The sequence below is a fragment of the Protopterus annectens genome, chromosome 10.part0 (assembly GCF_019279795.1).
Source record: "Protopterus annectens isolate FY-2018-M chromosome 10.part0, PAN1.0, whole genome shotgun sequence".
Classification (NCBI taxonomy): Eukaryota; Metazoa; Chordata; order Ceratodontiformes; family Protopteridae; genus Protopterus; species Protopterus annectens.
In genome coordinates, this window is record NC_056744.1 from 1,184,717,858 (window position 1) to 1,184,744,200 (window position 26,343).

The following is a 26,343-nucleotide window of genomic DNA, read 5'->3' on the forward strand; positions in this document are numbered from 1 at the left end:
CCTAACCCTAAAATAAAACCAACCGCACACTTACCTGACCCCAACGCATGACCTAACACCACAGGGATAACAATAGCAAAGCCACAATGACATCAGTATGTCTATTTTGTGTTTTCAGGATTTTGAGTTTCAGGATTTTGGTCTTTCAGGATTTTGGGCTTTCAGGATTTTGAGTTTTCAGGATTCTGAATTTTCAGGCTTTTGGTTTCAGGATTTTGATTTTCAGGCTTATGATGTTTCAGGCTTCTGAATGGGAACCACCTGATGAGATAGGGATTTGCGCCAAGTTGTGTTAGCTTTTCGATGATGCCGAAGTGGGGGATTGTGTTAAAGGCCTTGGCCAAGTCAAGGTAAGCTGTATGCACTGACTTTCCCTCTTCCAGGGCCTTGGTAACAGTCTCAAAGAAATCAACCCGGTTCAACAGGCAAGATCTGCCATTAACAAATCCGAACTGGGTGGGGTCAAGTGCTTGGAGATTGCCTATTTCCTTGTTTATGAGATTCATAATAATACACTCCATGGCTTTATACATCAGACTTGGCAAGCTAATGGGGCAATAGTTTCCCAAGTCAGTAGTGGCACTGCCTTTGTGCAAGGGATGACAATGGCAGTTCTCCACTCTGCTGGAATGAAGCCTGTACTTAGGCTGTAGTGGTGTGTGATGCTCAGTGGCGAAGCCAGTTCTTGATGGAGATGGTGCAGACTACAGTCTGGGATACTATCACGTCCCATGGAAGCTGTGATCTTTGCCTTGGATAGGGCCTTTAGCACTTGATCTATGGAGATGTGAGGTGTGGGACAAGTATCAGGGATGTCAAAAGGGCCTTTGGGGCAGGACGAGGGGGGGGGGGTGAAGCTTACGCTGAACCCATCTGCTAGCAGGTTGGCTAAGTCAACAGTATTGGTGTAAGTGATACTGTTAAGTACTAATTCGGAACAAACCTGGGCTTTGCCATGGAGGTTCCTGACATAACTGAAGAAAGCTTTGTGGTTTCCCTTTGTTTCGGAAGCTAGTTTTTATTCATAATTGGCTTTGGTGGCTTTCACTAGTCATCTAATTTGCTTGTTGAGGCTAAGGAGGAAGTTTTTCCAGTTTGGAATGTGTTCCTTTTTACCCTTGGACAACAGTTTCTTCCTTTTTTAAAGCCTGTTTATAGAGGATGTTCACCAAACAGATTTGTGTTTCTTTGAGGAGCAGGTTTTTATTTCTGTTGGGTATGGCTGAGCCAATGCAGTTGTACAGGTGCTTGTGTACTGCTTTGGCGTACTGTTCAGCATAGTTGTCTGCATCCTCTGAGGGGGTTGGTGGTGTGAAGTTACAGATACCCTCCCTTAGGAACTTTGAATGAGACAGTCCGATGATCTGATCTCACCAGAGAAGAAAATACTGTGGGAGTGGTGCAGCGGTCACCTATGTTGGTGAGAACCATGTCCAGAATGTTATCTCCCCTTGTGGGGGATGAGATGAGCTGGTCTACTGCATTAGAATTGATGAAGTCAATGAATTGTTGAGTGAGTGCATTAGTGCAGGAATACTTCACCCAGTCTGTGGTGAGGTAGTTGAAGTCACAAAGGATCAGGGTGTTAGGGGTTATCTTTGATGTAGACAAGTAGATCCAGGTAAGAGGAGTGGGTGTCCTAAGTCATGTAGGGGGGGTCAATAGCTGGCTTTAATTTGGATAGGTGTCTTGCCAACTGTCAGTTGCACCTGGAGTAGTTCCAGTGCGTCATGCTGGCAAACCAGTCTAGAGGTGTCCCTGTCCTTAATGAAGATTCAAGATTAAGATTCTTAATGAAGATTAACTGTTCTTAATGAAGATTCAAGAAGGAGACTCAACCACCTTTAATCTTCCCAACCTCATTTTGGGGTCGGAATGTGTGGAATGAGGTATAGCCTGGTAAGGCAAGAGTGCTCTCCACAGTCTTGAACCAAGTTTCTGTGCCTGCACAGACATTGGCATCTTCATGTGCAAGGAGAGCCTCCAGTGAGTGCATTTTCAGGTTAAGGCTCCTAGTTTTAAACAGCATGACCTTCAATTTGCTTTTTGAGAGATCTTTTATTTTGGAAGATTTGTCTTTGGGACATTGCCTAAAAAAAGGCACAGTGTGGAAGTGAGAGCCTTGGCCAGGATCTGGAAGGGCAGTGGTGACAGGTGGAGGCCATCTCTGGCCAATCATCGAGGCCTGTCGACCATGTCATCCCAGGCAGAAAGGTACTGGATCCCCTTGGGATGACACTAGAAACTAAGCCAATTGTTGAAGTCACTTATTTTTGTTGGTATTATGGTATCATTCTTGGTGAAGGTAGGATGCTTCTTAGGGCTAAGGTCATACCTGCTTGGGACACATATTCTGAGAGCTCAGTCATGTCTCATATAGTCCAGCGAGGTACATCTCAAGTCATTCACACCAACATGGACAATGACAGAGTTGTACTTGTTCTTGTGGAGACAATGACAGAGTTGTACTTGTTCTTGTGGAGAGACTTAAGTGCGTGCGTAATGTGGCGGATTCTGGCACAGTTAGACAACTGACTGTGACCTTTCTCCTTGTCATGCCTGATGAGGGGGACATCGGTGTGTCTCACAATTGAGTCACCAGTGACTAGTATGTTTGGTTTATTGTTATGTTTTTTTTGGGCTGTGATGGTTTATTGTTTTGCCTTATGGGCTGTGTTTGTGAGACACTGGTGTGTTTGCTGTGCATGATGTGTTTGGTGTTGTATGTAGAGTGTTTGTGAGTGTGTTTTGGAGATCTGTGCTGTTTAGGTAAGTTTTTATTGAGGACCACTGCAAAGGTGTGTGTGTGTGTGTGTGTGTGTGTGTGTGTGTGTGTGTGTGTGTGTGTGTGTGTGTGTGTGTGTGTGTTGTGCTTGGCTATGTGATGTGTGTGGTGTGGTGTTTGTGCTGGCAAACTCCTCTTTGTCAGGAGTACTGACTGTGGCACGAGAGAGCATGGACTCCAGGTTATTGATGTACATGCATTTCTTGCAAGTAGAAGAATTATGTGCTAGGAGAAGAGGGCTGTCCGTTACTACACTGCAAAACTTCCATCATCCTTAATGAATATAAAACACTTCGCAACAAAGTCAAAACGCTTATTATAGCAGACCATAAAGCTTATTTCTCCTTACTCCAAAATAGCCACAAGACAAATCCTAAACAATTCTGGAATGATATCACCTCCCTCCTCAGCCCCGTTAAAAAGAAAACCCTTGCCCTGATCCAGATGCCTCAGATATGGATTTGGCCACCCAATTTAATTCTTTCTTCATCGACTCATTTGCCAAACTAACCTCATCCTTCACTAACAACTCTACATCCTCTACTTCACCTCCTCTACCTCCTCCTCCCCTAACACCACCACCTCCCAATTTCCTCCTTTCTCTATAAAATCTATTCCCATGTCTACTATAAAAAACTTCTCCAGAAATTAAAACCTTGCTCTAACACCCCTGATAACATAACCTCCTACTTTCTAAACATAGCTGCCGAAGCCATCACCCTCCCCATCTGTGACCTAATAAATCTCTCAGTCCAAGAATGCTACATACCCCAGCTTTGGAAAAAGGCCTTTATTATTCCCCTTCACAAAGGAGGCAACAATAACAATATTCCAAACTTTCAACCCATCGCCATCCTATCCCCTTTCTCTAAAATTCTTGAAAAATGTACTCACCTACAACTTCTACCCTATCTTATAGACGATCACCTACTAACCCCCACACATCATGGATTCAGACTCCTTCATCAAAGCTGTTAACAAAGCCCGCAACACTGGCTGCTTCATATCTACCCTCCTCCTAGACCTCTCAAAGGCCTTCGATACCGTCTCTCATAACCTTCTCCTAACTAAACTCTCTAGTCTAAATCTATCCCTGTCTTCTCTTAACTGGTTTACCAGTTACCTCTCTAATAGGCAACAAGCAGTGAAATGGAAAAAAGCTACCTCCTCATTCCTTAGCACTTCTATTCAATGTTTTCATTAATGATTTCCATTGTTCAATCCGTCATGCAAAACTCATCCAATACACAGATGAGTCCATTATCATCTGTTCTGCCACCTCTATCCCCACCCTCATAAAACTAACCCAACACACTTTCTCTATCACTGAACAGTGGATGTTAGATAACCACCTAGCACTCAATGCTTCTAAAACTAAACTTATGATATTTACCCCTTCTAAAACATCCACCATAGACAAAAACTCATTCTCCATCACTAGCCTGAACAATACTTCCCTTGAATTAGTACCTGAGGCTAAACTGTTAGGTGTCCTCATTGATGACCAGCTTAGGTTCAACACCCACCTACAAATAAATATAAAAAAAAAAAAAAACACCAGAAACATGGTATCCTCTACCGCTAAACTCGCTACGTCACTCCCTCTACCAAGTTCACTCTTTCTACCACATACCTCATCCCGTCCCTCCTATATAGTGCCCCACTCCTTACTAACCTACAATCCTCTCTTAAGACAAAATTCTCTTCCTGTTATAATAAAATTGCCAAGTTTGCCTCAAATCACAAATCATCTGCCCATCACTCTGTTGCCCTTCATAAACTAAACTGGTTAGAGCTACCAAATCATCTCACCTACATTCAACTCATTCATGCCCACAAACTCATCTTCAGTCCCTCCCTCTGCCCCTCCATTTCTTCTACCTTTAAAATGCACCTTCCAGACAGACAGTTAAGATCTAATAATCCGAATCTGATTGAATTTAAACCTGCCTGTCCTCCAGGCAAAAATCTCCTATTCTTTGTCTTAGCAAGCCAGTGGAACTCCCTACCACCATCCATCTGTACCACTGCTAGCCACTCTACCTTCAAAACCTTACTTCACTCACATCTAATATCCCTCTGGGAATGCTCGTGCTCCCACCCCACATAACTTTTTTGCCTACTCTTCCCTCCCTATTCTCCTCTTGCATCCACCTCCTCCTCCTTACTTCTTTCTTTTTTCTCCCAGCTCCTCCTCTCTAGGTTAATTTCTCCCCTGTCTCTCTTCCCTTCTTGCACAGTCTAGCATCCCATGTACTCATTACCCTGCTGTCATATTTCTAAAGTAGGAACATGTATATTTGTAAATATTTACTTATATTTATAACATTTAATGTGAAATTTCATGAACTGTATCTTTAAATGCTATGATTTAATCTGTACTTCTGCATCACTATGTAACCTATAACTTTGATAATAGTATTGTCTTTAATGGAGCTTTTCTCCCCAGGACTCCATTGAAAAGGGGTTCTCATTGAAAAGGGGTTCTTATTGGCCCCATGGACCATCCTGGCAAATCAACTGCAATAAATAAATAAATAAATAAAATAAATACACTGTCTCAGCATGCCCATGTCAACTAGGCTGGCAGGAGAAACTGATGAGAATTGTCCAGACATAGTGTTCTGAATGCTTGGGTGGACTTATGGAGAGAGAGTTTTGATAAGGGTTTGTCCACAAGAGTGTAGACCACAAGAACCTTTTTAAATGTAAAGTAACTGGCCTGAAGCACAAGTGCTAATTCGAAAACTAAGATGCTAGTGTGAAAAACTGAGGGACTGCCAGCCCAGCCAGATAGAATTTTATAAATAATTCTATGTCATTATAAATATTAATATGATCCACAGGCTTGTTTCACAGATGCAAGAAAACTGTGTTATGTTCTGAGCTTCAAAAATGTGACCACAGTGCACCCTGCTGGAAGAAAACAGATAAGTAAAGGATTTTACAACTGTGTTTGATATCAAGCTCAGAGACAGGATTTCTGCAGCTAGAAATTCTTTCTGTTGTCTTAAGACGTAGATAAATTACTAGGTTTCATATGTAAAGTGTCTTTTATTGCTGTAGCTTCCTAGCAGGTGCAGATCAAAGATAAATGTTAACTTTTAAATTCTGTGAGCCTGGGAGACTTAAGCAGATGTAACAAGAACGATGTAATCTGAAATTTAAGGTTTATCTCAGAAAGTAAGGATAGCATTTTGTATTTGTCTTCAGACCTGTTAACAACTCACCAGCACTGTGGCTTGCTCTGTAAGTAAAGTTATTTAGATCTTAGAATTTCTCTTAGAGATGGATAGAAATATAGCCAGATTAGTCTCGCTGTTTTCTATATTTATGTCACACTGTCCTACAATATTGTTTTAAAGTATTTTCCTGTGATGTCTGAACTCTCTATTATCATGTGTTGAATTGACGAGTAGTGTCTTGTGTGTTTATTATTTATTATTAAAGGTTTGTGTGTAGAGATATTTAAGCTCTTAAGAGTACTTGCATGTATTTGGTGACACTGTATAGGCCACTCCTAAATAGCCTTCAAGTCTTAGTCACACTTACCAATTGGATAATCATAACATTGCACTGTAGAATTGGACACCCTTTGGTAAGGGCCTTTATAGTAGTTGATAAGAGTAGTTGGTGGCAGTGGATTACTACCTTATAGCCTGGGCAGAAGGGGGCATAGCTAGTGAACCTGTGCCAGCCTTCTCCAGGAGTGTCTGTATGTTTATATATAAATCAAATCTCAAAGTGTGTGTGTGTCAGCTACTTGGGCAGGGACATGAAGCACTGGTTGGACAGAGGGGATACTGGAGGTTTTGGCTTGACTACTCAGCTGGGATCTGAACCCTATAGCTGTGCCAGTGGGGAGTCTTATTGGGGATCTGGAGAGAAAGGGAGAAACCAGCCCCAGACTGACTGTGATCTCTGTGTGCTCTTAAGAGAAATTGTACTTTTCTGTGTGTGTACTTGTTATCCTCCCAATGTGGGCGCCCCTCGCTGGTGCTAGTGGTGAGGATTGAGGCTCCTTGATTACTGGGCCAGTGCATGGGCGTCACAGCTAGAATAACAGATAAATTTAATCAGGCTACTAACAAGCAGTAATAAATGCAGCAAACTAAAAGCACTTGAACACTTATTTTTTTTTGTTTTTGTTTTGTTGTTTTAAGTGGAGAGGGAGGAAACAGAAGATAGTACAAGATTAAGGAACTAAGGGGTGTAGGTCTTCCCAGATGCTCTCTCTGTACTCAGTTCACTGGGCTGATGAGATAGGGTGGGGAAGGAATGTCCAAAGTCAAAGAAGCAAGGGGGTAGGCCTACCCAAATGATCTTACTGCACTCAGATAAGTGATCAAATGAGATGGGACTGGGAGGTGTGACCAAAATCAAATTAACAGCAGGGGTGGGCAATTCCAAAGCCACCAAGTCTGAGTACAACACTTGGTAGGGAGGTCAAGAAAAACAAACAGTGCAGACACAAACAACAAAGCAAATATATAAATGCTGTACAGTGCAAAATAACTGCAGAAAAGTATACTTATCAATTTGTATACCAGATGGTCATAGAATCCAACAGACCCAGGAGATTATAAATATACTCTGACTGTAAGTGCATATAGCTGGTTTTATGAGACTATGTTATGTGTTGTGTTTGCATAGCAAATTAACAATATTTGACTTTTAATGCATTGGAAAAACCTTTGCTGCTTTCCTATAGTTCTGATGCCATAATATCTGCAGTCATATAACTAAATAACTAATTCTATGGAGCTGTATCTATGCCTTTTGCTGATTTTAATTTCAGTTTACCCATTAGTCACTTTTGATGCAATGCATATTTTTTATGTATCTGACGTATCTCACAGACTGTCATGGGGTGGAGATTAATAGCATAGCATAGCATAATGAATAAGAAACTGCAATGTAATGTTAGCTTTCAAAATGACTTTTTGTGTTAATATTGGTGTAGAAGCAGTTTATTTTTATAAAAGAAAATTGTATTTTAGTTTTGAACAAGTTCAAAGTTTGATCATACAAGTTCAAATATTAATATAAATAAAACACTATTGTATAGTGTTTCATATTTTGTTTTTCAGTTTACATGTAAAAGTTGGTATCCCACAATTCCATTGGATTGGATGGGGTTATATGATTATGTTTGCAAATTTTATGTTATCAACATACAGATTTTTGGTCAGTTGTACCTATTTTTTATGGACCTTTATCCAGATTTTTATGATTCCAGGTTGAGATGTATGCTAATGCCTGTGGACTTAGTCCTAGAGGTTACAGTAGATGGCCCCACCCCTGCAGATCTATCATTATGGCAATCACAAAAGTTTTATTACCTGGTGTGGCTAAATTACAAACAGAAAATTAAGCCACCAGTAAAGCAGCTATGGGTATATGTGGCACAGCCACATTTGTGTTTACAAAACAGGTCAAGTGGAAAAGTGTGATTAGTTCACCTTGCAGATTGTCTTAGTACATATATGCTGCTAGGATTGCTAGGCTTGTGGTTGGTATAATGGTTAAGATGTTTGCCTCACAGTCACAAGGTGCAGGGTTTGATTCTCATATTTGGGAGGAAAATTGTCTAGGCTTAAAATGGCCCACAGGGGAAACAACTGTTTATTTTACATGTGAATTTTAGGATCACTAATTTAAGTAACAGGGCACATAGTCCAGCAACAACTAAACTAAAAAGTGGTATTACTAAAGTCTGCAGAAGAATTGAATAAAGTAGCTTACTGAAATCAGTTAATCATGTAGTGTTTATTATCGCATACAGTTACTGAGGTGATAACTGACATAAGAAAAAAATAAAATGTTCCACTACTCAGACAGGACTCTACACGGGTAAAATGGCTGACACTTTTAAAAAATTATGCCACTGATCTGAATTGTGGTCTACAGACTGTCAGAATTCATTCTTGTTTCTCATTAATAGTTCTTGAAAAGGGTTTTACATATGAGGCTACCTAGAAAGAAGGTGGCCCTTTCTTGGGACCTTAACTTTTTGCTGGAAAAAATAACCATACCTCCATTTGGACCCACTTGTGTGGCAGATTTATGGTTCATAATTTAGAAAAACTGTTCTTCGTATTACTATGCAATGTTGACTAGTTTAGTTTTCTAGTCAGTGTCAGAGGCACAGCCAGTACCACACTTGCCTTTAGTTCAGAAGGCTGTGGCTTCTATTTCCACACCAGGTCAATGGATTCCTGACTCTGTGTGATGCAAATCTTAGTGTGTCGTCCTTCAGATGAGATGTTAAACCAAGGCCCCATCTGTCTGAGTTACTGGTAGCTCAGGTGGATGCAGATCATCCCACAACACCTATCAAAAATAGTAGGGAAGGTTCCCTAATGCCTTGACCAAATTTCCTCAGTCTGTTTGATACTGTTTGATGGCATGCATAGGGTGGTGATAATTATGGAATTTTTATGGGTCTGCATGTGTAATAACGTACGATTTGAAAGGGAGTTTAGTTATATGTGGTGCAGCCATAGGTCATAAACTGAGTTCTTACACCACACAGGACCAGATTTTTCATTAGTTATATTCCCATATGTTCAATGTATCCATTTTTAAATGTTTAAATATTTATATTTGTTTGCATTATCATTTTTTCAACAGATTTGGTGTAGGTATACAGCTGTAACAGTCTGAATATGCAGTGATAGTAGGTTATAGTGTGAGTGTGCATATATTCCTAAATAGGAAGAATGTAATGTCATAAGGCCTTAGTGTTAAGTGCATAAGAAGATGTTTTTTTGTGATACGTTTTCTGAATATTTAGCATTACTTTTAATATTTGTTGGTATTTTGCTACTGTAATATTGTACTTTTGTGTTTTGTAATAGTATCTTATTTGATTTTGGATGTATTTTAAGTCAACTTTCTTTCATTCTGATTGGCTGAATTTGTTAGCCATTGTTTTAGCTTTTCATTTTGTTCTAGGTTTTCTAGTGAACCATTTATTTGTTTTGTGTTTTATTGATGTGGATTATACTGCATCAGTTGGTATAGTATCTTGTGAGATCTTGTAAGTTTCATTAACATACATTTTTCTGTTTTAGTGAATGGGTGAGGCTGACCAATTTTTATGTGTTTTTTGTATTTGTTTACATTTTTGTTTTGTGGTTAGATTTAGTGGTTTGGGTTGTTGTATGGTTGGGTTATATGTATGTATGTATATATTTTTGTATACTGAATTGTTTCTTGTTAAAGCCTATGGGTAAATAGACCTGGCCTGTTTTGTTAGGTTGACATAATTAAGCTGTAGATATTTAGGCTGTGGACATTTTAACTTGTTCATACTTTGTGCTAGATATGAAATTTTATTCTGCCTCTTTTGGGGGCCCAGGGTGATGATGCCTAAAATTATCTGCAGTCTGTGGGCGATAAATAGATATATTTTATCAATGGATACTGATAAAACTATATGTATAATATCAATGGATGCTAATAAAGGGTTCTTGATAAAAATGTATGTTTGGTACAGTGGTGCAGCTTATAGATATTTTTGTACTACCCGTGTTTTCAAGCATGTCTGACCCAATTGGAGCACTGCAATTTTATATCTATATCTATCTATATATATATATATATATATATATATATATATATATATAAAAATCTGGTTTACCATGAAAAACTTGCCACTCCAAATGTCGAGTCGAGCTGTGCAAATCCCACATGTTGACAGTTGGAATGTTGAATATTGGCTTTACCAACTTCCCGAACTGACCCTCCTTCTGGACCTATGTTAACACTGGTCTAGAGCGGTAGGGAGGTTCGGCTAGGGATATAGATATATTTACACACACACACACACACACACACACACACACACACACACACACACACACACACACACACACACACACACACACACACACACATTTATTATATAACATGGTTGCCACAGATTTTGTCATGGCATGCATTTATTGCATGCCGCTCTTTTGGAAAATTTTCATTGTTTCTGCAAGTGGTCACATTATATTACAGTCAAACTATAATACACTCAAGGAACTTACCTATTCCTCTGTGATCGTACAGCTGTGGAGTTAGTATATTTAATTTCTGGGGGTGTGGGGTGCGAAGTCCCCCAAGTAAAAATAATGTTTTTCTTTTGTTTAGTTGATCACAGATTTAAGCTGTTTATTATATTTGTGATCACTTTAGTTCAGTGAAAGATTTTTTGTTTTATTTATTGACATTTGATTACCGGGAAAGTCTGAATGGGTAGAATCCATTTTCAGAGGAAGCCTCAGGAGAAATGCTCCAAACTATTGCAAAACATTTTAAAAACAATTTTAAAATCTTCAAAAATAAAACAAAAACATCTGCAGTTTAAGTAATTATAACAAGTTAGACATAATATTAAAACATTGGTTAAGAATCGATACAAGTTATATGATAATCATTTAATATTTAAAGAAATTATAGGCAATTTGTAGATAAATTATAGGTAAGTTAGTTGATTACATATAGGAATTGAAATATGAAGTGAGGGAAAAACAGGCTTATGGTTTATTTAGAGAAAAAGTTAGGGAAGAGAATTTGATAAAAGTAAGAAGTAAGTGAAGTAGGTAGAGTAAGGAGGTATAAGGAATGAAAAGGTACTGTTCACGTTTAGGGTTAAATGTTTGTGATGGCCGATTAACTTTTTTGATGTATTTGATGTCGGCAGTGTAAAGAAATAGGCACATACATCTGCATGTTACATAAGCAGAACACACAGGCTGGGATTCGTAAAGGCTTACTAGAAAGGGGAAGCCTTAATGTGGCTGTTTTCCCCTCACAGTAAGCCTTTCTGATTTCTGGACTGCCCTACCACTGAGGTTTTCCACTTGCAGGTTTCTCAGCATTGAGGATGGTCTCATAGGCAGAGCTGTATGATAATGCAGCAGTCCAGGGGAGCAGCTTATGCTAATTAGCCATATTCTCTTCCCTGGGTATGTCAGAAGCTGCTAATTTATGCGGCTAAGTGTGAATTGCTAAGCCACATAAAAGTTCAGTGGAGGATTAAGTGACTACTGTAAAAACAGAGCAGTTATCCATTCATTTCTATGGGAGTACTCACGGTGCAAGCAAGTTCAGAGAAGACATGGGGGTAGAGGGGGGTGTGTGTTGTAGGGGCATGAATATTTGTGTGTTACAGCATGCTTGTGGGTGAATCAGCAAGTGTTTCCAAGACCTTGAGTGATGATGGGCTTGTTTGTTTTGTGTGTGTGTGTGTGTGTGTGTGTGTGTGTGTGTGTGTGTGTGTGTGTGTGTGTGTGTGTGTGTGCGCGCGCCCCCGTGTGCATAGGTGTCTGAATGTGTGAGAGTGTAGGATGTATCTTTACCAGTGAGATGCATGTGCCACTAGGAAGAGCACTAATACTGTCTAGTCTTTCAAACTAATGTGCAATTCAGAGACATTTTAAATGAGACGATAGTGAGATCTTTCTTTTTGTGGCCAGGCTATAGTTGTCTCTGTATAAGTAGCATAGCTAAGGAGGCGTGAAGTGAGAAACTGCCCCAAGTTCAAAGAGTTAGCAGGAGCATTTGGCCATTCTATCCTGATTGCTTTTAGTTCAGACTGTTTTTTTAAAAGCCTATATTACATTTGTTACCAATCCTGAGTGATGTTGCGCTCCCTGTGTGGTCTAAACAGTAGCAACTGCTTGCTGCAATTTAAAAGACAGTAAGATTTTTCTCTCTCATTGTTTATAGCTAAAAAAGAGTGCGGTAGCACTCTATGTGGGGGGATAAACTGTAGCAACTTTTTGCTGTAAATGTAGCAAGCAGTTTGCTACATTTTAAAAGAAAAAAAAGAAAGATTTGTTTCTCTCTCTTTTTTTAAACTCTGAACACTGTAGCACTCCATGTGTGGTATAAACTATAACAACTCCTTACTTTTTTTTTTTTTTTTTTTTGTGCTAAAACCTGAGTGCTGCAGGAGTTCATGCTGGGTGGGTGTAAACTATAGCAACTGCTTGCTACAGAATTTTTCCCTGAAGTAAAAGGAGCAGACCTTTTTTGCTTCTCAGAAGAAACAGCTGGAGAGGCGGGCAGGCAATATAGACATCATTCCCAAGCACTGCAGAAGCCAGCTATGCTTCTGCTCTGAACTGCATTTACTTACCATCACTGTGAATGACTGTCAGTGATTCACTTTTTACGGGGATTTCTCCCTTATTCAAGTTTGTACAGCTATGTACATTCGGGGGGCTTGCCCTCACATCTGGGGTGCATGGGGCAAGCCTCCCTGCAAAAATAAAAAAAAATAGAAAAAAGTTTTCCCCCTTTTGGTTTTCAGGCATTTTTCTTTCTTTTAAATGCTGACTTTCAGAAATTTGACATTTCATAGTAGAACAGTCCTGTAATGAATAAACACGCTGTTAAAGTCAGACTGTTATGCTCATGATAATTTGTTCCTGAGCAGGATGTTAAAGTATTATAGATTTATTAGGGAAAGTTGTTTTAATTATGTAAAAGTTGTTATAACGAATTGCATTGTAGAAAACTGTCTTTTTTTTGTTAGCTGAAATGAAAAGTTCTGCCATGAGTTTGAGGTCCCAGCAAACTGACACTGTCAAGAATTCTGTCGGCTGATCAGAGAGTTGCATGCATTGTAAAAGTAGCTCTGTGCATGCCTTCTGGGTCTTAAGGAATGTGCTGTGCTGCTTTTTGCTGTATACCAAAAGATCCATTTGGAGACGTGGGATGTATTGAGAGTGGGAGTCTAATCCATACTTTTAAATAACTGTATTTAACATTTTTATTCATAATTTTTATTTTCTCTTTTTTTCAGCTGGAGGAAATTCTTCACAGAGTAGCTCTCCAAGTTCCAGTGTTCCTAACTCTCCAGCCACGTCTGCCCACATCAGACCAAGTTCATTGCATGGGCTAGCACCAAAGCTTCAACGACAGTACAGGTCTCCCAGACGCAGATCAGCAGGCAATATTCCTCTTTCACCATTGGCACGCACTCCATCACCAACACCACAGTCCACATCCCCTCAACGGTCACCGTCTCCTCTCCAAGGACATTCTGCTGCAAGTTCCAGCACTGCACATTCATTTCCAGTTAAGCTGCACTCTTCTCCTCCTCTCATGAGACAGATTTCTAGGCCCAAAAGTGCTGAACCTCCAAGATCCCCACTGCTAAAAAGAGTGCAGTCCGCTGAGAAGCTGGCTGCAACTCTTTCTTCAGAAAAGAAACTTGCCTCTTCACGCAAGCATAGCCTTGAAATCCCCCACTCTGACTTTAAAAAAGAGTTGTTACAGAGGGATCCTAGTTTACAGAGTTTACATGAATCTGGAAGTGAAGCTAGTGGAGGGAAAGTGGGGTTAGCAGAAAAAGGAACTCTACAGAAGCCTTCATCTAGAAAACTGGGTTCAGTTAGACACGACAGAGTAGAAAGAAGGGAATCGCTGCAAAAGCAGGAGGCAATCCGTGAGGTAGATTCATCAGAAGATGAAACTGATGAAGGATCAGAAGACAGCCAGGATGGGAGAAGGTTGGATAGCTCCTCTTTTACAGAACAGCATGTTGCTGGTTCCTGTACTGATGATCATCACATTTCTTCTAGGTCTGAATGCAAAGATTCAATAGAAAATGATGCATTTGGGGCTGCAGTAGTGTGCAGAAATACAGGAAGTGCCTCCCAAACCACAACCCAGATGCCTGTTACCACTCTAGAAAGACAGGATAAAACTGATAAAAAAGTGTTAGACATGCCAGAAGCTCCTTGTCTGCTGAATCCACCTCTGGCTATGTCAGCTAATTTACAAAATCTTGCCCGAGATGATGCTAGCAAACCAGCAGAGAGTCAAGACTTCACAGAGAAGAAAGAAAAAGTATCTCCTGTGCCTCATGATATTCCAGAAAAATCTGGCACTATTGCAGACTTCAGTCTTCAGAAACATCAGGAAATAGGTAGAGACATTAAATCACCGGTCAACAGGGTCTCTCCAGGTGTTGAGATGAACACTCTCCCTATCAGTCAAAGTGATGGTAAGAAATCAGCAAATTACACTCAACAGACAGACTTTGTTCTGCACTCTTCTGCACTTTCTTCAGGTGGCACTGCCAATGCACTATCAATGCTGCCTTTCTGCTCCTCCCCACAGAAAGGAGAACGAGTAAATAGGGTTAGTGAGCATATGTTTACAGAACATAAAGCGCAAAATAAACTTAACTTTAAAGAACCATGTAGGAGCACTGAATTACCTTTCAAGACCAATATATGCCAGCAAGAATCACCCCTCGAATCCACTTCGAGGAAGAAAACTCCCCAGGATGCAAAAGATGCCTTGAAGAGCAAACGAGAAATAGAAAGTAAAACCTCATCTCCCGGTAGTTTATCGTCTGCTTCAAACAATGTTCATAAAACTCTTTTAGTATCTCAGCTAGCTGCAGTAGCCAAAAGCGTGCTTGGGCCAGTAAAACTGAGTGTCCCTCTATCTAAGGAGACTTCAGAAAAGGGAAAAGAGCATCACACAGAGGAGTTTATCAGCACAAAGGGTCAACTTGTAAAGAAACAAAAGCAAGATATCCTGAAAGATAAAACAGCATTCAGAGCAGATCAGGCTATCCAGGACCTTCATAAAGCAGCTACATTTACACACACTTATGGATCTTCTAGTGACCCATTGAAACCAACAAGTTCTTGGGAGGTCAGTCACCTGCCACCAGCAAGAAGTGAGCCAGATCTTTGGTCCTTCAAGGTGAGAGATACCTTCAGAAATGCCCAGTCATCTCCACCAATAGAAACATCACACTGCACTATAAAACAGACCAAAGTATCAGAATGTGGTCATAGTCAGCAGAAGGACATGACATGTGGAGAAAGAGAGACAACTGGCCAAAAGAAAGGACAGGGTTTTCATGCAGCAGAGGTGTGTGACAGTGCTGCTAAGAAAACATAGCAGCATTAGGACACGACTAGAAGGGACTTTTTTTGTAGTCAAAAAAACGCATGCTCAGAATTCTCATATACACTAATACTGAAATATGCTTATGTTCATAAGATTTATCATCTTTCTTCCCCTTTGTGTTACTATGAGTTTGAGCTTCACAACATGGTCCTTCATTATACTTGTAAACATTGGTCAATATTTCTTTCTTTGAAATTTTCAATAGGGTATCTTTATAACTGGGCTGGAATATTTTTATTGTTTCCTCTTGAGATTTAATTGCATACTCTTACTGGGAACATTTTAAGCCACTGTTTCTTTCATAAATGCTTTCAGGTGTTTCCTTTTGTTTATGTTCTCTCATGTGTGGTAAACCATACCAGTAGTTGAACTGTTGGTACTAGTAAGCTAGCTGGTGAAAACCAGTGAGATGAGTAAGGCACTGACTTCTTACAGAAAGACAAAATGATACTTCCTAGATTTCTTTGGATTGTAAGTGTTAATGCTCTCAATGAAACGCGTTCCAGTTCTTCTTTAATAAAGAGCTTGCTATTAGTGTTTAATGTTGCATGCATAAGTGAGGGACCAAGCCGTAGAATCAGCTGTAGGGTTTGTTCAAGTCTGAAAATGATGAAATCTTAATTTAACATTCACGGAGTCAGGCTCACATATGCAACATAAACTTTACCTCTGGAATAGACAGGCAGAATGGAAGTTAAATGTGGGTGTTAATTTAATGACATTCAGCGACCTGCAATATACTTTGCAGTAGCATTTTGTTTTCAGTGATTAATAAAACTCATTTTGTAAGGATGTAAGAAGTCACTGACAGGCTCCACAACTAACAGCTATCATGTAGCACAAAACTTTTGCATAGTACTATTTTTTTAAAAGGCATTTTAAAATTAGAACCCCCCCCCCTCTCATCTTCATCCTTGAACAGAATCCAGCCCACAGGTATGTTATGTACACTCCAACAATCAGGTACTTGAGTTTGCCACTTCCTTCTACTCATGCAGTAGTCTGTTTGGATTTCTGGAGAATGAGTCCTCTCGTAACACTGAAAGTCTGAACTTGTCAAACCTTTTGTGGCTTTTCCTGAGATAAGACAGCCCAGGTTCTGTAACCTCTGAGCCCTGCTTGTATTTTTTGCCCTTTATGTATCCCACTGTCCCATACTTTAAGATGCTCATCCTTGTGGGCCCCCAGTGCCACATCTACCTCACTTCCTTTCAGAATCTGCAGATAAAATGTTACTGTAGTCCAGCTTCTCAGATGTCATCCATCCCATTACAGAATACTTTTGTTCTATTCTGGGATGATTACAGATGGCTTCTTCAGGGCCAGGTGTAGACTGTATTGTAGCAAGTAGTCACTAAAACCGTTTTTTTTTTTTTTTTTACAACTGTGTGACTTAGTAAAGCGGCTGGTAATATTTCAGCTACCTGGTGTGCCTTCCATCATTTTGAACGCTTGCTTTTAAAGAACTGCCTTGAGTCATTTCCTGTTTGTTTGATCCTGGTACAAAACTTCAGAAATGTGCCCTGTATCTTAGTTTCTTGGAGACAATATTCACACATATTTGTTGAAGTACATACCTTTTTAAAAAATTTTCATTAAAGAACTACACGACTTCTGTTTAATGCACACATAAGATCATCTAAGTGGGTTTCATCCTGCAAATTACTTTACTAAGAACTACATAAGTAGATGTTTTAATGTTTATTCATGAGTTTGATGGTCTACTTGTTCTGTCCAGTCATTAAAAAACAGTCATGCTTCATTGATTTTTCAGCACCAAGAAGTGTAACTCGAACAACTATAAAAACAGATTTTTTTACTACAGTGGAGAAAAGTATTAAAAAAAAACAATGTATTGAACCATTGGTTGCACAATACGGTAAGGTTTTGCACAAAAGTCACTCTCACACAAATACCGCAGCCAAGTTGTAGGTATGTCGTATGACCTCAGTTACATTGATCTGTTACATCAAGATATGTGTTCAGTACATTGACACTAATTTGCTGCTTTGGAGTTACAGCTGAACATTTCACAGTTAATTTGTTTATGTCAGTAAAAGGTATATACCAGCCTTCAGAGACTAGGATTAGTACCCACTGCAATTAATACATTTACCAAATTTTGCAAACCATGTACATAAATTCCTATGTGTAATGTCATTCATTGTGTATAGTATAATAATGTGGGAAAAACACTGCCTATACTGTGTAGCAAGTGAGATAAAAAAATACCACCTGTAACCTGGTTTCCCTTATTTGCTGTTGACAGATTACTATGCTCTTGATACAAGGTCTCAAAAAAAAGTTCTTTTGTCTATATTACACTTGGGAAAACTAATGTAGTATAGACGTGGCAGTACAGAGATCCATACTGGTGGTACAGATGGGCTTGCCCCCCAAAAAAATATTTATCACCTTATTAATACTTATCATATATTGACATATGACGACTTCTGTTTCATTGTAAGTATGCATTTCACATAACTATTTTTGCATTTTATTCAACATTTATTATTGACAGCTTTCTGAGAATTGGGATCTGTGTGTTATTTTAGGACTGAGTAGTGTGTGTGTGTGTGTGTGTGTGTGTGTGTGTGTGTGTGTGTGTGTGTGTGTGTGTGTGTGTGTGTGTGTATGGCGATCGTCTCTACTGATCACTTAGGAGATAGTGTACTACAGTGCTAAATGGTACAGAAATGCACTGCCGGTGTGAATCCCCTTCACCATCTAGTTGTGTATTTTGTACCTTTGCCAGAACAAGTCAGTTGACTTCCTTTGATCACTATTCCCCCCAAAGTATTAGGGCGACACTGATCACTATTCCCTCCAAAGTATTAGGGCGACACATCTACGTCTTCACATTGCAGACAACATCCCTGTCAGCTTAACAAACCGTAGCTGCTGAAGGAGTGTAAGGTGTATGATTTTAGAGATGATGAAGTCCTTGTGTTTGTCATTTCTCTTAATCTACTGATATTCTTTTCTAGGATGCTGTATACAAGTATTGCAGTGAGTTTTTATGTACTTTTGTGGGGGAGGTGTGCAGTTTGGGTTTTTAAACTAATTGCAAAGGGCTAGATGAAGAAAACCAACCTCCTAAAAACTGCTAAGCTGAGCTTTAAGATGCAGAAAAATTCTAGTATTTCACTCTCATATAGGCATCTGATTGCATGACCCATTAAGAATCCAAATAAAAGAATACCTCACCTGCCCATGTAACAAAAGGTATGTTAATGCACCATTGCAGAGTAGAAATTCACAAGTGATTTTAACGTATTGAGGATAGGTCAGCAGTGACTTGTAGAGTTTGCTGTGAAGCACTTGCAAAGATTAATTGTGTATGTAGGAGATGGAGATATGTCTGGCTTTAAAATAACAAGTACCTAGGGTAAAGACCTGAGCAATTTTCTACAGGATTGAGTGACTCTTATGCCTTCTATAGAAAAATGTAAAAGTACGGTAAGTCCTCCAACCTGAGAGGAAAATAGTGGTGACGTTTCTAATTTGAGAAAGTAAGATGGTACCAGAAAAGAGAAACCTAGTGCTTATCAACATGGGCTTTTTCGACTTGCTCTTCCATAGTATGACAGGTACTTTAGTTAGTCACACAGTGCAGAAATTATGTCTGGCAATAAAACTTCAAATCTTACATGATTCAGTCTGGATCATGAAGATGTTGAGTCTAAAGGTGCAGGGAGATGGCTGCCTGTGTTACTAGTACTACTTGGACATGGAATAGTACTAGTGTTAAAGTGGATGGGCATGGATAGTAAAGCTGTTGAGTACACAACCTTCATATTTCTTTTATGTAACTAGGCTGCCTGGCAACCACAGTAGTCAGTATTCATAACTGTGATAATTAGAAAGAATTAAAAAATATATTTGTTGTCTGTATTGTCTCCTACCCTTCATGGATGAGTGACACTCTTAGAGCCATAATATGCTACTAGACTTTGTGGAAATCTAGACTTTTCTGCAGGATATGTCTCCTATTATCATGTCCAAAGCCATGTACAGCTCCAACAGTGGTATCATTGTCTTGTTTGAAAGGCATGAGTTTTCAGTCATTCATTTCTGCTGTCATAACAGCATGTTGTTAAAATAAATTTAAGTTACCTGGGCCTGAAATATCAAATATGGTTGTCTGTTTAGTATAAGCTTTATACATAGAAGGTTTAATAGTAGTATTTCTTATTTGGCCCTTTAATACTAAAAGCTTCATTTGACTTTTTATTACATTTCTTGCTGACTTCAAAAACATGTTACTTTTCAGAGGAAGAGTGAGTAATTACCAGAATTCTTTGAAATGTGGATGAATGCCTTTTCTCCTTGATAGGTGTAGTAAGACAGCATAGTACAAAATGTTTACTTGCAGGTTCATGGATACCTTGCACATTGTGGAGGTAACATGAGGTACATTTGGCTTTTCTACAGTGAGATACATGTAATGAAAATGCAGTCTGTTTGCAGCACAGAGTAGTTTTTCCTTGTGTGTTTTATGTTTTATAACAGTTTCTTCTGATACAGTGGTGCACTTATTACTACTACTCCCAAACTCCAGAGGCTACTACATCTCCAATTAACCCTGCTGCATAATCATGTAACTCAGATGAACATGTAGCATCAGGCTAAATGATGGACAGCCACAGTCATGGCCCCTTTAACTTAGGTGCCTGCCTTAAACAAAATGTTACAGTCCTGTGAAAGGTAGTCTAGCCACAGTGGAAGATTCGTCTTCCTGGTTATTCTGTAAAGAAACAAAGGGATGCATGGACACATTGCAGCAAATATGTAAAGCAGGCAGAGGCATTAAACCAATGTTGGTAGAAAGTCAGGTGGATATAAAAGATTCCACAGCACATACTGTAAAGAGTAGGAGAAGAGAGCATAGACGGACAAAGCTGTGACAATGGTGCAGGCAGCCAGAGTTTGAATAGTGGATCATGTGGCTGTTGCTGGCTCACAGTGCTAGAGGGGGGAGAGATGGCTGTGGCTTGCCACAAGGGTGAAGCCTAACATGAGCATTAAGGGTTTACTAATGGAGTTTGTGTGCTGACTGTATACTGTAATGGTGCATTTGCACCAGATGGCTGTGGGAGCTCTGCATGTAGAGGCATGATTAACACTGGGAGGGAATGATAGCAGACCTCAGATGAGCTGTGGAGGAAGGAGGGGGTGCTGTTCAGGAGAGGGGTTAGATCTCCGCCAACAGGAGAAGCAAGCTGACCTGCTTCCTACCGCCTGACTTTCACCAGGGAGTGCAGGGTGAATCTGGATTCCCAGATAGGAACAAATAGGGCATAGGTCTCTCAACTAGTCCAGGAATTCCATTCCCCTCTTCCAGAACAAATGGGCTGATGGGAGCCAGTAGTGGAGCCATTAAATCAGATAGGCTCATGTGGGGGGGGGGGGGGGAGAAAAGAAAGGCATAGAACTTCCCCAGGGGCTTGGCCAACACTTTTGTAGTTAACATGAATACCACCTTGAGTGTCTCCTGAAAATAAGCTAATGGCATAGTGGGACTAAACCAGTCCAAAAAAAAAAAAGATAAATAAAATAGCCTTATGCCCATGAAAGAGTGAGAGTTTATGCTCATTACACTTACTGATAGCTGGATATATGTGGTGGGGATCACATAATACACAGGGGGGAAAAAGGCATACATGTATAAGTATACATTTAAGTGCCCAGCAAAAGATGATTTCAGATGTCGAAGCACAGGGAACACAAAAAATGTGTGTGTGCCTGTTTTAACTGTTGTACATACAACTCATTCCTCTCCAGCAGAAGTTATTTCTTTAGTGAAATGCATATTAAAACCTTAGTTACGTTTCAGCATAAAATGGAAAGAGAAAGGTTGCTCTTATTCGAAAATGTATATTTTACCATGTATTTTCTTACTGACGAGTGTACCACTTTCACTAAAGAGAATATTTGAACAACAGACACAAAATGCTTTTTTAGAATTTAAAAATCACTAAAATGCAAAGCACTGGGGGATGGATAAGCATAACAAACATTTTAAGACAAACTAGCTAAGAATTTATCCTTTTAAAATAACTGTTACAGCAGCAGTATCTGTTAGTTTACAGCGATAGTGAGTACCTTGCTAATCTGCGTACATCAGTCCTTAGTCATGTTTAGATCAGATTGTGTATATTATTTTGTAACTGCCTTTTTAAATACAACTTAAAAGTTTACACTTCTGGAAAAATGTGTGTGCTGTTTTAATTACCTTCTGAATGTGCTGTAATCTGATTGTAGCTATGTTAGGCTGACACTGCTTCTTGCAAATAGCACTAGTATTCTGCTAAATTCTGTCAACTGTCATCAACAATGTCTTCTGACTTACTAAGTTTCTGTGTTTTAACTAATGAACGAAGTCAAAACGTTGTAAATCTGTATATTGATGTTCTTGGAAAGAGATATTTCAAAATTTAGTTACCATTACATACTGCTGCTTGAAACGTTAGAAGAGATTAAGGCTTTTTTCCCCACTTAAGTTTGGTGGTATTGAGTAGTGCTCAATTCCTTTGTTTACACTGTTGTATTAACAGAGGTTTCTAAATGTATTTTATACTCTATGTCAATCATAATGTTCCAGTGTGTGTGTTTGGGAGTGGGGGTGGGGGTTCTTAATGCTTGCCTGTTTCTGTTTTTTTATACTGTATTTACATTTTCAGCGATGCATAGAGATTGTGTAGTACACCTATTAGCTAAATGTCACTGTCCCTTGTCGAAAATATTTTTTTCTCATTTTTGTGCTTTATGAACCATGTGCAGAATTTCAGATTACAGTGTGGTATTTATTCAGGGGCAGATGACAAAAGCTAGGGTCATATGCTGACATCTTTTTTTCATTCATGATTTAAGTTGACTGCCTGCTCACAATGTAAAGTAGGTGCTCCTCATGTGTGTAATATCTTGCAACACTGTTCTTGAAGGTGCTGTTATGTAGCCATTACTACAGGGGAACTTCTCTGAGTAACTTCTCATTGGTACTTGCATATTACTTTACTGAAAGTAATAGCATATAATGCAATCAGCCTTGATTCTGTATTGTGAATAAATCTAAATCAGGCATGAAAAACAGAATGTCATTGTAAACTGTTGGCATACCCTGGAAATAGCATGGTCTTGTAATCAGACTATGTCAGCTGATATTATAAATATTATTTTATAGTATATGCAGTGCACTGTATGAACCAAATTTTTGTTTTATACAGATAAATGTATGTCAGAAGAGAACTTCATACTTTTTGTAATATAAGTTTTTTTTTTTCTGTTATAAACTGTTTTACAAATCTCAAACCCACTTTATTGTTTTGCATTCATTGCATTTTTTTTCTAAATTTGTCATGTTCAGAACAGCTTGCATTTTGTGTAGTCACCTGCTTTTATGCTGTAATGCAGTGAATGTTTATACGTGCAGAGTTACTGTTTTGTTTGCACAAAATTCCATGCTGCATTCAGTTTTGTAAAGGCTGTATTGCTTAAATACAATCTAAAATAGTTGTTTCTTTGCTTAATTCTTTCTTTGCAGATACTGCCAGCTTGCAAAGGTTTCTATCTAAAAAATATTATATTGCTTATTTCAGACTTCAGACTCCATTATAGTCCAGCACATAGTAAAAGAACAATACTCATTCCATTGCTGAAAAGGTACAGTCACAGTTTAGCTGGACTAATTATAGCTTTGTTTTAATTTTCATAATTTATTTTACACAGAGGTTCTCCCGTTCGATTCTCGGCTGGAGTGCGGGAGTGCCTTCTGTGTGGAGTCTGCATGTCCTCCCCGTGGTTGGGTGGGCATTCAAAAGACATGCTTAAATGGGCGTACCTTAGTTGAAGGTTGAACGTCGAGCTGGCACCTCGGCGTTCGTGAAAATCTACTGCCAATCATTACCGGACCGGAGTTCCGCTGTGGCGAACCCTAACCGGGAAAAGCAGAAAGACAACAACATTTTATACTTGGAAACATTGATATGTCTATTTTCAAGTAAGCAAGCATTATATGTGCAACAAAAGGTAATATCAGAAATAGGTACACAGAACATGAACAAGGAACAGTTCCAGTAAGATAGTGTTTTTAAGGCTTTTTTTAAGCTGACTGCAGAGTAAGAGGAACACGTTTTGAAAGGTTCTGAAGATTTGAAATGCATTTATGTAGAGCTTATAGTACATTTTTTTGCTTTGACATTGTGTAATAAGGCATTTACCATCTCATTATAAGATAACTAATTGTATTTTTGTTAATTTCCTGCTATAGATAAACCAGCTGAGAAACGTATAACTGTTTTGATATTAATTATAGGAAATACACCAAGAAAATAAGTTGTCAGACAAACTCGATTCACCAGTAAGTGCATAAAAACATACATTGATGTGTAGATTGGGATAAACTACCAGTAACTGTAAAATAACATTAAATGTTGAGATTAACTTTATGTAAACTTTCTCTCACCAATTAGAGAAAAATGAAATTATACTCAAGCAATGAAATCAATAACATTTAGCCTCAAATTTTCCTAAATTCAAATTTTAACTGCTAAAACTACACATAACAGTGATGATGCTGATCTGCACACTTAAAGAGAACACATCTTGTTGATCTGTAAATCAAATTTTAACCAGGAATTGTTAATCCTGGCAATGCCATTTGAGAAGATCATCCTTCTTGTTTTGAACCGAAATTTAAGTTCCATCTGAGTCAACCCCTTAAAAAACAGTATACTGAGTTTGATTTACATTCATTTTTTTGATAAGGTTTATTCAGAAATATTCATTTTGCTATGTCACAGCATCAAATGTCAAGGATTCCATCACTTGATTTGGCCTGTTGCTGCTTAGGTATATATTAAGAGCTGCGTAACACTGGTCTTCTGACAAAAGGGCTGTGCAGTAAATTAGTGCAGCTGCTTTAGTGACAGTAGTTGTACTACTGAACTTCAGTGAAGGAGTCACACTATGATCAGTCATGAAATCAGTGCAACTAGAATAGTAAGGTGGCACGAATGAGGTTGTTCTTGCTGACGTACACAAGAAAGTGCCTCATAGCAGCAATGGTTGGGGTTGGGCAGTCTCACAACTTTATTAGTCATGCCAGGAAGTGTTTTGTAGTACTGATTCAGCAGTCCAAGTCCCAGAGCTCCTCTGATGCAAACAAACTCTGCACCTGAAACTGCCTCATTGCAGGGACCCCTCTAGGACACTCTTGAACCTCTGCTCCTCTCAGCAGGTAACAGTGGAGTCCACCAGTGAGGCCTCCAGATCACCTGCAGCAGGATGACCTCCATCTCCCTATACAGCTGCAGACCTAGTGATAATTGGCACAGCAGCTCTCGACACATTAATCTGTCACAGACCTAAGGGCCATACCCACTCCTCAATGACAAAATAACAGAGAGAAAATAAAGCCCATTAGTATACAAGTATGTTATGGATGGTGTGCAGTGCAGTCATGGACGTAGTATGCATACTGTTCCTACAGAAGAGTCTTGCAGTTCTCCTGAAAAAAGCTACCCTGTCGAACTCTCACCCTCAGCTGCTGCAAAAGTAAATCAGATTCAGTACACTGTGAACTAGTTAAAATAAGGCATGTAAATAAAGAACCTGTTAAAGTAAGGCTGTAAAAGAAGCAGACTGTAGCCAAAAAAGATATCTATACAAATATAGTGCTTATAAGCACTATACAAATATATAGTGCTAATAAGCACTATACAAATATATAGTGCTTATAGTACAAGATTGCCACACACTTCCTAAACTCTGCCTCCCACTGGCAAAGCAGCTTGGGTTGGTGTCATTGCAGGTTTACTACATTGCTGACCAGAATAAGTGGTGCCTGTACCATCATTCACCACCATGGCAAAGTGGTGCGGGGCATCTGCTTTTATCGTGGCCCAGCAGCTGCTTTTGATAGTTCTTGTGTAGTAATTGCCAATAAATCCTGCCCTCACAGTCTTAACAGGCAGAAATTCTGCAGATGTCAGCTCCTTAAGAGACTATGCTCTCTTTACTGGCCTTGACAGGGAGCAAAAGGACAGCCCCCATAAACATTTGGACATGATGTGATGCGCATCAGTTGACAATAAGAATGTGCTAGAAAATTTGTCATTACCACATAGCAGTAGGCATATAGGCTTTGCAGACTCTGTGTACAAGCAATGTGCACATAACCTATTAGGCAACAGATGGGAAGGGATGAGCATGTTTGCAGTGTCTGGGTGTGATAGTGCACTCCATTACTGAACGATAGTTAGATAATTGACAGAGCAGTTCAGATACAAATGCTGTAAGTACCATCATTAGCATAACTGCCATACTATGAGACCCATTTTAGTCTGATAAAAATTGTGTTTGCCATGTTGCAGATATCTGTATTGCAATGAGTAAGTCAGGAGCAGGAATTCATTGAAGGGACATTGAACATTGGTGTCGGCATAAGTCTGATGATGTACTTGTGTACTATACTGAGTACACATGGTGGATGCCAGCGACAAGTGATAGAGAGGCTAGTAGATGTGGGCAAAGTAACACAGCATAAGGGCACGATGGGAAAATGTCTAGCTGGATGGGTTCATATCATGATAGGCAACACCACACAAGTTCATAACTTTATAACA

The 26,343-nt window shown here is 39.2% G+C and overlaps 1 protein-coding gene across 7 annotated transcripts in view; it reads left to right on the plus strand.

Moving 5' to 3' along the window:
* MAST2 (microtubule associated serine/threonine kinase 2) overlaps positions 1-23,233 on the plus strand; it is a 2,532,505-nt gene extending 2,509,272 nt beyond the window's left edge. For all 7 annotated transcript variants that reach the window (XM_044085935.1, XM_044085937.1, XM_044085936.1 and 4 more), the window contains one exon: positions 13,590-23,233. In XM_044085935.1, coding sequence (XP_043941870.1) covers positions 13,590-15,709 — 2,120 coding nt within the window. In that variant the 3' untranslated portion in view covers positions 15,710-23,233. The remainder of the gene's footprint in view (positions 1-13,589) is intronic.
* The last annotated feature ends 3,110 nt before the right edge of the window (positions 23,234-26,343 follow it).